The sequence below is a fragment of the Verticillium dahliae genome, genomic scaffold (assembly GCF_000150675.1).
Source record: "Verticillium dahliae VdLs.17 supercont1.7 genomic scaffold, whole genome shotgun sequence".
Classification (NCBI taxonomy): Eukaryota; Fungi; Ascomycota; class Sordariomycetes; order Glomerellales; family Plectosphaerellaceae; genus Verticillium; species Verticillium dahliae.
In genome coordinates this window covers 1,054,366-1,067,792 of record NW_009276917.1, presented here as the reverse complement: position 1 = coordinate 1,067,792, position 13,427 = coordinate 1,054,366, and the positions used below count along the sequence as shown (strand labels likewise).

The 13,427-nt window shown below is 57.5% G+C and overlaps 8 protein-coding genes across 8 annotated transcripts in view; 3 read left to right on the top strand and 5 right to left on the bottom strand.

Moving 5' to 3' along the window:
* On the bottom strand, positions 1-1,838 carry VDAG_04425 (LET1 protein; the record flags this gene model as incomplete). Its single annotated transcript, XM_009650872.1, has 1 exon — positions 1-1,838. The coding sequence occupies one exon, from the start codon at positions 1,836-1,838 to the stop codon at positions 72-74; it is 1,767 nt and encodes a 588-aa protein (XP_009649167.1). The 3' UTR covers positions 1-71.
* Positions 1,839-2,541: 703 nt separating this feature from the next.
* On the bottom strand, positions 2,542-2,760 carry VDAG_04424 (uncharacterized protein; the record flags this gene model as incomplete). Its single annotated transcript, XM_009650871.1, has 1 exon — positions 2,542-2,760. The coding sequence occupies exon 1, from the start codon at positions 2,674-2,676 to the stop codon at positions 2,542-2,544; it is 135 nt and encodes a 44-aa protein (XP_009649166.1). The 5' UTR covers positions 2,677-2,760.
* Positions 2,761-2,939: 179 nt separating this feature from the next.
* On the bottom strand, positions 2,940-4,304 carry VDAG_04423 (uncharacterized protein; the record flags this gene model as incomplete). Its single annotated transcript, XM_009650870.1, has 4 exons — positions 2,940-3,286; positions 3,369-3,450; positions 3,511-4,005; positions 4,188-4,304. 4 exons carry the CDS (start codon positions 4,302-4,304, stop codon positions 2,940-2,942), a joined length of 1,041 nt encoding a protein of 346 aa, XP_009649165.1.
* Positions 4,305-5,705: 1,401 nt separating this feature from the next.
* VDAG_04422 (metallophosphoesterase domain-containing protein) lies at positions 5,706-6,680 on the bottom strand (the record flags this gene model as incomplete). Its single annotated transcript, XM_009650869.1, has 1 exon — positions 5,706-6,680. The coding sequence occupies one exon, from the start codon at positions 6,678-6,680 to the stop codon at positions 5,706-5,708; it is 975 nt and encodes a 324-aa protein (XP_009649164.1).
* Positions 6,681-6,701: 21 nt separating this feature from the next.
* On the top strand, positions 6,702-8,224 carry VDAG_04421 (uncharacterized protein; the record flags this gene model as incomplete). Its single annotated transcript, XM_009650868.1, has 5 exons — positions 6,702-6,796; positions 6,898-6,941; positions 7,255-7,274; positions 7,649-7,766; positions 7,830-8,224. The coding sequence occupies 5 exons, from the start codon at positions 6,702-6,704 to the stop codon at positions 8,222-8,224; spliced, it is 672 nt and encodes a 223-aa protein (XP_009649163.1).
* Positions 8,225-8,568: 344 nt separating this feature from the next.
* On the bottom strand, positions 8,569-9,774 carry VDAG_04420 (zinc finger protein; the record flags this gene model as incomplete). Its single annotated transcript, XM_009650867.1, has 2 exons — positions 8,569-9,185; positions 9,240-9,774. 2 exons carry the CDS (start codon positions 9,772-9,774, stop codon positions 8,569-8,571), a joined length of 1,152 nt encoding a protein of 383 aa, XP_009649162.1.
* A 1,142-nt stretch (positions 9,775-10,916) lies between these two features.
* On the top strand, positions 10,917-12,161 carry VDAG_04419 (alcohol dehydrogenase; the record flags this gene model as incomplete). The annotated part of the gene is made up of 2 exons (XM_009650866.1): positions 10,917-11,612; positions 11,685-12,161. The coding sequence occupies 2 exons, from the start codon at positions 10,917-10,919 to the stop codon at positions 12,159-12,161; spliced, it is 1,173 nt and encodes a 390-aa protein (XP_009649161.1).
* A 730-nt stretch (positions 12,162-12,891) lies between these two features.
* The window catches only part of VDAG_04418 (ran GTPase-activating protein), a gene marked incomplete at both ends in the record, with an annotated part of 1,430 nt that continues 894 nt past the window's right edge, over positions 12,892-13,427 (top strand). Inside the window, 2 exons of the mRNA XM_009650865.1 lie at positions 12,892-13,083; positions 13,164-13,377. Coding sequence (XP_009649160.1) covers positions 12,892-13,083; positions 13,164-13,377 — 406 coding nt within the window. The remainder of the gene's footprint in view (positions 13,084-13,163; positions 13,378-13,427) is intronic.

Below are 13,427 nucleotides of genomic sequence, written 5' to 3'. Positions count from 1 at the left end.
GATATTTCATGATCCCCTTCTTCTACTCTCTCTCTCTCTCTCTCTAGCTAATCCTTTTTTCCCGTTCTTCCTCACCAGCCACCGCCAATCTTGCCAGCGAGCTGCACCACGCGCTCCGTGTCGGTCGTCTTGTCCTTGCCGACGTCGCTGACGACCTCGCGGTACGTCGTGAAGACCAATCTATCCAAGTCTACGCCCGTAATGCCAGACCAATGCGCCAGGGTATCTCGAATGTGCGAAGGGGAAATGCCGTCCACCAAGTCCTGCCGCGGCACGTCGCAGCCGGAAACGACGTCCCTGTCGTCCGCTTCCTCGGCGGAAAAGTAGGCCTCGTCCACCTCTGCCAGCCACTGCTTCTGCTCCTGCGGGCCGGGCTTGATCGCCAGGCCCTTGCGCTCGACGACGATCGGGTCGTCAATCTTGATCTGGCCGCCGCCGTTGGTGCACCCGCCGGGGCAGGCCATGACCTCGACGAACGTGTACTCGAGCCCCGCCGTCTTGCCGGTCGGTCGCCTGGCGCTGCCGAAGGGTTTCCCGCCGGGCATGCGCGATGGGCGGGCGGGCTTGAGCTTGCGCACCAGGTTCTGGATGTTGCGGAACCCGTAGAACCGGGCCGCCTTGAAAATTGGTTCGCCTGCCCCGCTGGCGACGATGTATTCGGTCACGTCGGCGTTCCGTCCTCGAATCACCTGGATCTGAGAGCCAGGGTTCTTGGACACAACGCTCTGCAGCGTAAAGTATAGGTTGCCGCCCGATGACCCCGCAATGGGTTTGTCTCGGTGTGCAGGTTGCGGCGGGAAGAGGAAGCGATCGAGCTGCGGGTCGGGGAACAGCTGTCTCGTAAGTGAGGGGTTGGTACGGGCCAGGCTGAAGAAGTCGAAGCCGCGCGAGTCGGCGAGCATGAGGACCTCTTTGCTGGTAATGACGCAGTCCACGTCGCGGATGCCGCGGCCAGGCTTGCCGTCGCCCGCCCATACAGAGTCTGTGAGCTCCTCGCGACTAGCCTCCAACTTTTTGTCAAAGCACGGCATGACTGCCAGGTGCCATATGCGGCTCGGTGGAATGTTGAGTTTTCGGCTGAGCGTCGTCTTGAGCAATGTGCCCATGAGGGCCTGCGGCGACTTGACCTTGGAGATGTGAGGGAGCACGTGCGGGTGCGTCTTCTCGGCGTAGCAGACCCAGCCGGGGCAGTTTGAGGTGAGTGTAGGCTTGGGGTCGGAGGATGCGGCCGCCTTGTCGGTGCCCAGGACCTCGTCGGCGCCGAGCACGAGGCACGCCTCGCGCGCGACGTTCGTGTCGAGGACCCAGGTGAAGCCGTTGTTGTGCTGACCTGCGGATGCCAGGCCCTCGGGCCCGCGCAGCAGCCTCTCCAGCATGTGGCCCGCCTCCTGCTCGGTGGTGCCGCTGCCGGCGGCGGCGGCGAGGCTGGCTCTCGTCTGCGGCGAGACGCTCGCTACGAAGAGCTTGCGTGACTCATCCTCGAGGCCGTCGACGCGGAACTGGCCCTTTTCGTCGGGGCCAACGATGCGCAGCGAGGGGCCAAAGTCGAGCGTATTGAGAACTTCGGTGTGGCTCTGTAGGCTGACGAGCACGGCCTCGGCCGAGGTGACACAGCCGGAGCAGGCGAGGCAGTCGGTCAGGGAGATTTCGGCGGGCGCGTTGGGCTTCAGGCCCGACGAGGCGGGGCCGCCGGGCTGGCCGTCGAGGATGACCTCGTGCTCGAGCGAGCCGTCGGCGGGCGGTGGCGGGGCCGCGGGCAGGGTCTCGACTGGTTTGATGCAGGCGACGCCGGGACTGATAAAGTCGTTGAGGTCGTCGGCGGACAGAATGGCGCTCATTGTTGCGTGTCGATTGTCGCGGCGTGGTGTCGTATGTAGGAGGAGGAGAAGAAGGAAGGTGTGTTTTCGAAGGGACGGAGTTTGGCTAGGAAAGAGTCCCTCTCGATGCGACTGGGAGGCTGAGGAAGGAATGCACAGGTATCGATGTACCTCTTTGGTTTCAGAGTCAAAAGGGAAAGATGGACGCGCCGGTGACCGGACTGGTGGTTCCGCCGCTGCGTGTCGATAGCGTTGACCGTCCGGAGATGCGAAATGAAATGGTCGGTTGGCGACTGATTGGAAATCCGCCACGCACCAGTGGACTTTGTCAGGACTTCTTGGGGGGTTACCCGGAACGGTATCGGCCCTCAGACATCGACTCGGGCTACAAGTGGCCAGGCGTCGCAAATGTCTGGCGGCTCTGTTTGGCGTGTGGCTTTGTACCCCCAATCTGATCGAATTTGCCATCCACTGCTGGCCCGTACAATGGAATACAATTCCTGTTGTGCTAGCTGAGAGCCGAGACAGCAGTGACTCGTTTCCCCTCGTGTCAGGATTGAGCGGAGCGTTTCTGGGCTTGAGGCGAAAGGGTATGATGAGGGGCATCATCAGAGGCCGAAAAGGCCGAAAATGGAGAGACAATTGGCCACTGGTAGTGGGGTGACTGGTGGGGCACAGGGTGTAAAGGGTCTACTGCTTTGCACTTTGCACCCCTTCCCTTCCACTAGACCCCTTCTGACTGCATGTGGGAAACGCCTTCCCCGTTGAACCAGTCGATCACTTCATCGTCGTACACAATCTCCCCAACAATAAAGTGCAAGAACCATGCGTTGCACTGCATGGGAGGTGTCTCGGTCATGGAACACTCTTTCTTTCGGAGCTTCTCATACCTACTATTCCTGACCTACTTTACTAGCAAGATGCTGTAGTCAGGCCATCATGTTCACTCTGCGCGAACTGACCTCTACCTAGGTAGTAGGTAAAGCAGGCAGGTAGACAGTTCCTCACAACAAGCAATTGGTTTCCTCGTTGACAAGAGTCAAAATTAGGTCATTATTCTATACGGACCACAAATCCCGTGTATCATTCATCATCCTTATTCGGGATTCTTCGACTCCCAAATCAAGGTCGCTCAGCGTACAGCTTGACAGCATCGCAACCCCACGATGGATGGGGAACACCGCCAATCTGCAGCACATAGCCCATCCACGCGTTGCAGTAGTACCAGTCCCTCTGGCCCTGGAAATCGCACCTGAGCTCCCAGTCCGCCTCCGCGATGGAGCAGGTCACGGGAAGGAGATTGTCGCTTTGGCGCCGCGCCGCGCCGGCGTTGAAGACGGCGCCAAAGGCCCCCGCGCCCCTCGACACAAGCAGCTGGCCGAGTTGCGGGTGCTGCTCGACGAACAGGGAGTTGTCGGCGGGGGAGCTGAGGCTGAAGACGGTGGCTTGTCCGCGGCTGCCGAAGCTCTCTGGAGAATGGCGGATCAGTATTCTGTTCGTTCCAGAAAAGAACGTATCGTGGAGAAGAGAGAAAGGGAGGTGAGTACGTACGGACGAGCGACGCAACGTTGCTCTCAAACTGCCACGAGTAGGCGAATTGGCCGTTGGCCCGGCCGCCAACCGCACGGAGAATCTGGGTCGTTCTGTTAGTTCTTTTATTCGCGACTTCTCGGACCAAGTGCCGTCAACGTACAAAGCGGTCCCAGGGGCGGGGCTGCACGACCGCGGTGGCGACTGCGGTTGCCGTGCGGGACTCGGTGTTCGTGACAGTCGTAGGCGCGACACTCGTCACCGTCTCGATGACGCCGACCGTCACCTGCGCGGTCACGGTCGAAGTGGACGTGACCTTGACGGTGGGCGTGGCCACGGTGATGGTCGCCGGGCTGATGCCGATGCAGGAGCAGGCGGATGAGTAGGCCTCGGTGCTGCGGCAGGCGGTGGCGTACGTGGGCATGGCCGAGGGGACCTCCGTCACTTGGCGCTTCTCCTGGTTCTCGCCATCCTCACGCTTGCGTGCGGGCACAGCGGTGATGGTCGTCGTTAGCGTCTGGGTGGTGACGTCGACAGTGTCGACGACGGTGACGGTGGTCACCTGTATGGCAACATCGGTGCTGAAGCTCGTGGCCGTCTCGGTGGTGGGCGTAACAGTCTCCCAAATGGTCTCGGTGCTGGACTCGACATTAATATTCTCTCCAGAAAGAAAAAGCCGCATGGCGAGCGGGTATTCATACTAGGTGGCGGGCGTCACTGTCTTGCGGAGAAAGGACGAGCAGTCGGCGACGGCAGGACGGTTGGGGAAAGAGCCAGCAATAACCTTTGGAAGCGTTAGTGAACAGTCCTCCGAGACAACCTGACCATGATGAATCTTACAGCACGCAAGCAGTTGTTGTGCGAGCACTTGACCGTCGTGGCCGCCTGGGGCATGGCCTGGACAGTGCCGAGCAAGAGCCCCATGGCCAGGGGAACGGTAGACGCAGAGTACTTCATGTTGTCGGTATTTCGATCTCGGTCGAGGTGTTGTGGTGAGGATCAGGAGCGGTGCTGGGCCAAGGACGGCAGCCCAAGACTCGATGCCTTCAGTCCGCTTTATACATTCCCATCCTGTCGTTTCCTCGCCGATATCTGCGAGCAACCGAGGATCATGGCCACGATGTCCCTGTAGCGCGCCGAATATTGGAATTGCGGAGTCTCGGGCGCCCCGAATGCGGTCAGCTGGATGCCCATGACAGCTGCGAGGCCTCGTCGGTTAATTCTTCGTGGCATATGGCCCTTCTCAACCTGGTGTTGAACGTGCTGTGGCGTCCCTGACCACGAGGCCGCCTTTCCCCAAGAAGCATGCCAAGGTCGGACGGCGCGTGCTCAACCCCTGTCACGAACCTGACTAGTGGTTTTTCCCCTTACCCCACCGCCTCGTTTGATGCCAATCGCGAAGCCCTGCAAGGGTACGAGCTGAAAGGCCAGATGCCCATGGGCCTCGATAGCACACTTGGTAACCATATTTCTGCTCAGCTTGATGGCTCGATGCGGTTCCGCAGGCCGCCGAACCCGTTGCGTGGGTGCGGGACAAAGCGTTGAAGGGCATGGCGTTCGGGCGGGCGGCGCCCTCCCGCCTGTCTGAAGCCATGTGGCTGGACCTTTTTTTGGCAGGCGATGGGTCTATCTCCCGAGAGCAAGGACCTAAACTGTGACCATCTTTGCGCGTTGGCATTGTTTGTTGCCATGGTCTGGAAGCTGCTGGGGAGAATCACGCGTTCTGCTGCTCAAGGTATGCAACAGGGGCCTAGTGGCATCGAGCTGTGGAGATCAACATCACGAGCGGTTCGCACAGGTTTATGTATCACCATCAGACAGACGGAGCACAGCTGAGTAAATCAAATCGTTCGTATGATTCTTGATGTTAGGGTTAGTGGTAGGGGACCTTGTCCTTCATCAAAGCCCGTGATATTCCGTTGCGGTCTTATAAAGCCAGAACTCCTGTCGGACGCATATCATCAACCTCTTGCGCCTAAGCAAACGACCAATTCGTAGAAAGGACCAATGAGACACAGATAGCGTGCATTTCACGGCCCTAGCCACCGTTGGCAAGCCCTACCATCGATCTAGGCACGCAGCCCGTCAGCCATAGCCGCGCTGGTCTCGCGGCACCAGCACGGGCATCGACGTGGCTGACGCCCCGTTGTCAACAATGCCTGGGGAGTAAGATGGGTGCTACATGTTCATAGCTTTGAAACGGTTGATGTTGAGTCTGAGCGAGACCGTTGAGTAGGCTAGGAATTAGCTTTAACAAAGGAAGACCCCGAGTCATGGTGCAAGACAGAGCCACGAGAGCCGACTTGGAGAAAAACAAACCCATCGACGCTGGCTCGCCTTCGTTGACCAAAGTCGGCATTAAATCACCACTGTGATTGCCTGTCTTGTCTGGCCATCTCGTAGCCCAGACACCATGGCCGCATTGACAAGCGTACATGTGCGAATCCTTGGAGCCCGACGGTGAAATACGCCGCTTACCAGTGTCCGGAGAAAGTGAGATACAGTAGATATAAGATTCCGGAGACCGCCCTTGGCGATGACGGTCCGTTCGTACGCCGCTTGCAGCCCATCAAACTCGACGGTCTGCGTACCGGCACCTGCGTGGACGTGACCAAATACATGCAACCGAGGGCGCACTCGCCAGAGTTCTCGCAGGAGGTGGTTGCATCCCAGATGCAAAAGGTCGCAATGGCTTCGCGGCGGGCCGTGGGTGACAAGGACGTCGGTTCCATCAGGGATCGCGCCGTGCCAGACGTCATCGGCCCGAGGGTACTGGAAGGCCCAGTTGCCTTGTCGCGGGGAGAGAGGGCTCCCGTAGATCCGGAGGCGACGCCCATTTGCGCACGTCACGTCGACGTGCTGGTTTTCGAGATGGATGATTCCTTTCCAAGCAAGAGAGGCTCGAAGCGCCTCTGGTGACCTGGAGGGATCGGCGGTAGACCTGGATCTGTTCCCAGTGGCGTCCTGCTTGGCGTCAAGGAGGATATCGTGGTTGCCTGCGACGACAATCTTGATGGGATGTGGCTGGGAGGAAAGCCAGTCTATGGCAGCGACGAGTTCGTCGAACGTGCCCGACTGGGTCATGTCACCAGCATGGATGAGAATTTCTCCTTCTGGGAGGCGAGGCTGGGTGTTGTGAGTATCCGAGATGCAGACAACAGAGATAGGTGGTGATGAGGTTGGGGAAGTGCTGGGTTGTGGCCGGATCGCACGCCAAGAGTACAACTTGTGGGCGACAAAGACGCACGGCTGTTGTATGAAATCCTCCCAGGCACTCGGCTGCGGACGGTGGAAGAGGCCCTCAATGCCGGTTATACTCGAGAAAATGGACATCTCGAGGGTTTGAGATTCAAAATGGCAGGTGAAATCGGAGTGCTGATGGTGTCGTGTCGTGAAGCTGGACGCAAGGCGGCTTCTCCTGTTGTTCGCGAGGTGCAAAGGGCGGAAAGGTAGGCCATTCTTATACTGTACTCTCATAGCCTTCAAGGTGCTGAAGCTCAGAAGTGCACGTGTCTTTTGTAAATGACTGGTTCACTCACTTCAAATCCAGGAAACGGAGGCTTCTCTGCGCCTCCTGGGCTGAATGCCAGTCAGGTAGGCACCTCTGTGAGTGAAGTACTGCGAAAGTGGCTTGACGCTGCGTGTTAGGATTGCAAACCGGCGGAAAGTTGGTGACAACCTAGGCAGATTGGCTGGGAACGCATTTCATTTCGTTGGATGATTTGGGAAGGGAGCTGATGACTGAGTCCACGTCCACGTAATGAAGAGCAGGCAACAAACAGTGTCGGGCCTTTGATGATGATAACACGTCAACTGCTTCGCAAATGAGTCGACCCTCCTGATTGTCAAATAGTCCACGAATGAAAGAAGATAGACTTCAGGTGATGTTATTGATGAACGTGTCTAGACTGTGTACAACGCATCGAGGTGTGTGTCTCAATACAGGCTCGTAGGTTGCGGTAGGGAGTTGGTGGGTTAGCGGCCTCGCCAGTAAAAAGAAACACCTGAATGTCCCAGGGTCCGAGTTCGGGATGGGGTTCTTGTAGGGGGTTCAAATGCTAGTGCCCCCTAAGGACCCGATGACGTCGTTTCGGGGACTGTCGTAACCCCCGTCACCTTGACGGAGCGAAGCTCGATGGATTTCTGGAGCTCCAGCTTCGGATGATCATTCAACACGACCATCTTCCAATTCCATTCAGGACTCCAACTGCACGTTCAGCTTCTCGATCAGACGTCGAACTACACTTGCGCCATGGACGTAGGTATCCCGTCCCTCTCACGAAGCCCAACTAACCGTTCAGCCCGTATCATCCTACGCCTTCGGCAACCTGGGCTGGCTCAGCCTGCAAGCCTTGCCCCTCATAGTCTGGCCGAGCTTCATCACCTCCCTCCTCCGCGATGAATACCAACCAACAAGCGGTAAGTTTATGCCCTCTCTCTCCTTGCACGGCGCCCCCACTCCAGACACCCTGACACCAGCAGCCCTCGAAACCTACTTTGCCCGCTCCCTCGGCTTCGCCCTCCTGGCCCTGGGCCTGACCGTCCTCCTCCTTTCCGGCGCCCTGCCCCTCGCCGCGACCGACGCCTCCCACCCCGAGGGTACGGCCTCCCCATACGCCGACGCCGCTGTCTCCGTCTCGGCCTTGCACCATGCCACGAGCGCCTTCTACTGCTACAGCCGCTGGCTGCACACCGGCCAGACGGCGAGCGTCATGGGCTGCCTCGGTAGCGGGGTGTTCGCCGTTTTCGGGCTCTGGTTCGTCATGTTCGCGGGTAACAAGGGGCGTCACAGCAAGAGGACGGGATTCGACAAGGACACGAGCGGCTTCCCGTTCAAGAACAGCGAGGCGTACCGGAAGAAGAAGAAGGGCCTCTGAGGGCGCCCATTGGAACACGTACGGAACGGCAGAGTTGCGCCAAAAGTCATGAAATGATATACTGCTGATATTGCGTTATCCTCGTTGTGGAAACGGATAATTGACGCTCCCACTTGAATACCTCGTAAACACCGCCCCCCCCCCCCATCGTCGTTGCGACTAGTGTACAATATCTTGTTCTTCCAAATTGCGACCTCGAATCGGTACTTCTCTTGCGTCGCCTCCAACATAACATGTGTACATGGCATTGAGCCACAGTACAGATCGAGATGCCTCTTCTGAATACCAAGAGCGGGGCTCTCAGGTGGTGGCAAGTTGTAAAGAGCAGCGCTGTGATCCGTCGATTAAGCCTGTGAAACAACCTCGCTATTCTCGCCGTTGGCCAGGGCCGGCGCCTCCGACTTCTCGCGCGCATCGGGGACCTCGGTACCGTTCGCCAGCTCAGATGTCTCCTGGCTCTCGACAATGCCTGGCACCCGGACATCTGCCGCACCCGAAAGAACAGCCATGCGCCTGTCGTGCCAGTCGGCCTCGCTCTGAATGACTTGCGACAGAAGCACTTCCTTCTCTTGCCACTGCTTCTTGTATTCGATCTCGAGAGCCTTGATCTCCTCCTGAAGCTCCTTGGTTTCATCACTAGCCCACCTAACCTGGGCGCGGCAGAGTTTGTAGAGTTTGTCGAGGGGCATGTCGAGCTCCCTCCTCGTGAAGCCCTGGTCTTCGGTCAGAGCTGTGAAGAGGTCTGAGGAGAGCTCAGCATCGTCATCGCCGTTGATCGAGTCATCCTGGCCTGCCGCGTGGGATTGTGGCGTCTTGATAATGATCTTGAGCTTGCTCTTGCTCGCGGGACCGGACTGCATCGACTTGGGTACCGGGTCAGACGGTCGCAGCGCCTCGGTCTCGTGCACGGTGCGCATGTGCTTTGCCAGCGCGTCTGATCTCGTGAACGCCCTGTCGCATTCTTCCAACCGTCAGCATACAAGTTCCCTTCAGATTCAACTCGGAACTTTCGTACCTGGTAGATAGCAGTAGAACGGCTTCTCTCGCGTGTGGCTCCTCATGTGAGCCTTGAGCGCATACCCACTGGCATGTGCCATGCTCTTCCGGTTGCACCCATTCCATTCGCACGTGTATTTCTTCTGTCGGCTCTCGATGTGGTCGTTGTGGATATGCTCTACGAGCTTATCCATGTTGCCAAAGTCGCCGGCGCCGCAGCCGTCCCATGCGCAGTGTGTGATTTGTTCCTGGAAATCCTCTTCGTCGAGGCGCGCGTTGATGGGTGAGCTGGGGATGTCGCCTTCGGTATCCTCAGACACGTCGGACATGCCATCGAGAGGATCGGCTTCGGGTTCAGGTTCCGCTTCAGGTTCAACCTCTGCCTCTACCTCTGCCTCGACCTCGGGCTCGGGCTCAGCTTCAGGCTCGTGGTCTGGCTCATGAACAGCGGCGGACGACGTCGTCGAGCCCTCGCCAACCTTCTGCCTCTTTGTTGGCCGATAGGCGTCGTATGCTACAGGGGTCTCATTGTCGGAGCTGTCGCTGGAGGTCATTGAGGATAGAGGAGATTCGTAGGGGGACATGTTGCGCCCCAGTCGTTTGACCATGGTGATGCGCGGTCGTACGCGACCTTGGGCGAATGATGTGTTCGTCGAAGCTGGTTTAGACCCGAGGACGCTCTTCACGAATTCGCGAAAAGTCTTTGGTAGTCGCTGAGGATGCCTGCCGATGGAGTCGTAGTGTTTCGAGCTGCAATTGGTGATTGCTTGAAAGGGATGGGCAAAGAAGCTTTTGCGCGTGGGACAAGAAGTCACTTGCGTCCCGACTCGAGGCGCGGCAGCCGTTGCTCGCAAGGGGCGCTGGACTGCTTGCTGAATGAGCACGGTCCCACATTACAGGCAAACGGTGGCAGGCAATTGTGAGCCATCAGTTTATTACGCTCAGCCTGGTGCCCGTGCCCACTTCCTTTTCCTCCACGATCCCGCATCTCACCTTATCCCGACTTCAGGCTCTCCCGTCTTAGGGTCGAGACTCTTGACTCAAGGGCGAGAGTCCAGTGACGACCGTGAACCTTTGAACAAGACGCCGTCATTTGAATATTGTCACTCTCAATGAGCGGCGCCTTGTATTTTTTTGTTGCATCTGACCAAGCTGATTTGGGGGGGATGTAGACCCAACCCAAGGGGTGTCAGTTTCCCACCTCTACTTCATCATATTCCTCTCGTCCCAATCCCAAGCCCTCAGATATTGTGCATATTGACCTCATTCAACATCATTTGCTCTCATATTATAGTCCGAAAGACTAGCGAACATGTCACGCCTTGATGGTTGTGTAGGCATGAACAGGACAAGTGTTCTCACGGGCTTCAGTCCGTGATTGGGTCAGAAATACACTCTTCTCTGAAGGGTGCATGTGCAGGACAAGCTTGCGGACCTGTAAGGGTAAATTTGCCGAACACGGACGGGCTCTATCCCAAGTTCGGTCGATGGGCTTGGGTCGCAACGCCGCTTGTGTTCAGCTCCAGGCAGACGATGGGTGTCTTGTCAGCGCGGGCATCAGCATGGAAGCCGTTGAATGTCAACGGCGCGAGCCGTGAAGATATTTGATTGGCACATTCTCCGCAAAACTGCCTCTTTCGAATAGTCATGCCAATGAATTTCTTTGCGAGCCGCCGATATTAGCTGAACCGACATCATGACAACCCCCTCGGAATCTAGGACATGGGTCTTCTCACAACGAGGACTCCCCTGGGACGTTCTCTCTCTCACATCTTTGCCTATACCGACTCTCCCACCACCACTTCCACTTCCTAGCGACGTTCCCAAGCCCGAGGAATGGATTGTCGTCAAGGTCGCCTTCGTCGGCTTGAATCCAGGCGCCATATTCCAGATGACTCTCGTCCCGCCCCTGATCCGCCAGAAGACATGCGTTCCCGATATGGACTTTTCTGGCACCGTCGTCGACGCTTGGCATCCGGACTCGGCCAGCTCCACATCCTCCGGCGTCGCCGGACAGAGCCCGGAACATGGCGCCCGGTTCCGGAAGTGCGACAAGGTCGTTGTGATGCTCCCAGCGAGCCACACCCTGCCTACGGGTACTGGCGCGTTGGCCGAGTATGTCCGGGTGCCTGCGCGCTACGCTGTGCGCAAGCCTGAGAACACCAGCTTCGGAGACGCGGCGGGATGCATGCTGCCGGCGCTCACGGCGCGCCAGATGGTGCAGGAGTCGGGAGCCAAGGCTGGAGATCGGGTACTGGTGAATGCAGCGAGCGGTGGTATCGGGACAATGGTAACTCAAATGGTGCGAACCATTGTCGGAAGTGGGGGCTACGTAGTTGGTATATGCAGCGAGAAGAACGTGGGCATGGTCAAGAGCCTGGGAGCTGATGAGGTACATCCATGACTACGGGTGTTGCAAACGCGACCCAGACTTCAAAAGACGAGAACTGACGCTGTTTTCCAGGTCATTGATTATACGCAGCACGCCGATAGCCTGCCTCAGTACCTGGCCACTTGCTTCTCTTCTAATCCGTTCGACACGATCATCGACACTAGGGGCCATCAATCTCTTTATCTCGCCTCTCCGAGTTATCTGGTTCCCAGCGGAGTCTACTCGTCAGTCGGTATCAAGCCGCCCACATTCTTTGTGCCTGACTTTCTACGCTCCGTTTTGCAAATGAAGCTCAATGAGTGGTGGCCTGTGTCGCGTTGGCTCGGCGGTGCTGGACGCCTCTGGCGTGGCGTCAGCATGATGAATCCCACGTTGGAGGACCGGCAGAGCGTTGTTGACATGCTCGAGAGGGGGGACATCAGACTTGTGCGAGACAGTGTCTGGGGGTTTGAGCAGGCAAAAGAGGCGTATGCGAAGCTGGGAGGCCTACATGCCGCAGGCAAGGTGCTTGTCAGGGTGGGTGCTGGCGTTGGCGACGACGAATGTTGATCCCTGGCTTGACAGTGGCCTGGAATTCATCAGGAGAAGATGTACGATCTGGATTGGCATTTTATCACACTCTGCTCTTGCGCCGTAAAGAATGCTTAGGGTGTTAGGGCTATATGCTCTGATCACAAATACTATTGAACCAAGGGGTCTGAGGGATAGCTTGGCTTGTTGGTATTGAAAGGGTTGTCTTTATTACCACAAGTTCTGTTCCTTGCGATGCCGTAAAGTCAACGGAATGGAAGCGGGTTCGTGAATCAAATGCCTGACCGTGAAAAACCAATCAATAGAATTGGATCATTATACGTAAGAAAGAGCATGCATGAGAAGCCAAGTGGAAGAGTTGCTAACACTGTAAGCGAAGCACTATACAGCCCTGGGCAGAGTTGCTACAGTAGTCGACACAGTAGACCTGAAGCTACCAGAACGGGCCAGGTGACTCAGCTGAGAACAGCTGTGGCCAGCTATCCAGACGGGACCGCAAAAACGGCCTTGCCCAAAGGAGCATAGGCAAACCCACCCGTCTGTTACGGACCATCCCTTTTTTTGACCTGCATGCCCATGCCGTTTGTTGATGTTGCCCCTCCCCCACTACCAAAACACCACGAGCCCTTGACTCGCCTCACTCCCACACCGCATACATAGTACTCGTCTGCATCTAGCCGTGCCTGGCATCAACAGACAACTCGACTGCTTTTCCTTCTGCACGATTGTACAGCTACCCCGCACCACCATGGCTACCACGCTCAAGCTGTTCTCCCTCGAGGGCAAGGGCCTCAAGCTCGACACAGCCGAAGACCTGGAGGCTCACATCGCCGACCTGCGTGCCAACGATGTCGAGGAGGTCAAGGTGCTTGGCAACACATTCGGTATCGGTGCTTGCAAGCTTCTCGGTGAAGTTTTGGCCGAGAAGAAGAACCTCCAGGTAAGACAGAAACCCTCCTCTCCCCCCTCTCGCCACCAGCAAGAGGCGCAACAAGAGCTGATATGTGTGGCTTCTTCCAGTCCGCCGACCTGTCCGACATGTTCACGGGACGCCTCCTGAGCGAGATTCCCGAAGCCCTGTCCTCCCTCCTGACGTCGATCACGAACCTCCCGAACCTCCGCACGATTAACCTCAACGACAACGCCTTTGGCCTCAACACACAGGCACCCCTCGTCGCCTTCCTCGCGGCCCACGTCCCTCTCCAGCACCTCTACCTCAACAACAACGGCCTGGGTCCGCACTGCGGCATCCTCGTCGCCGATGCCCTGTCCGAGCTGCACGAA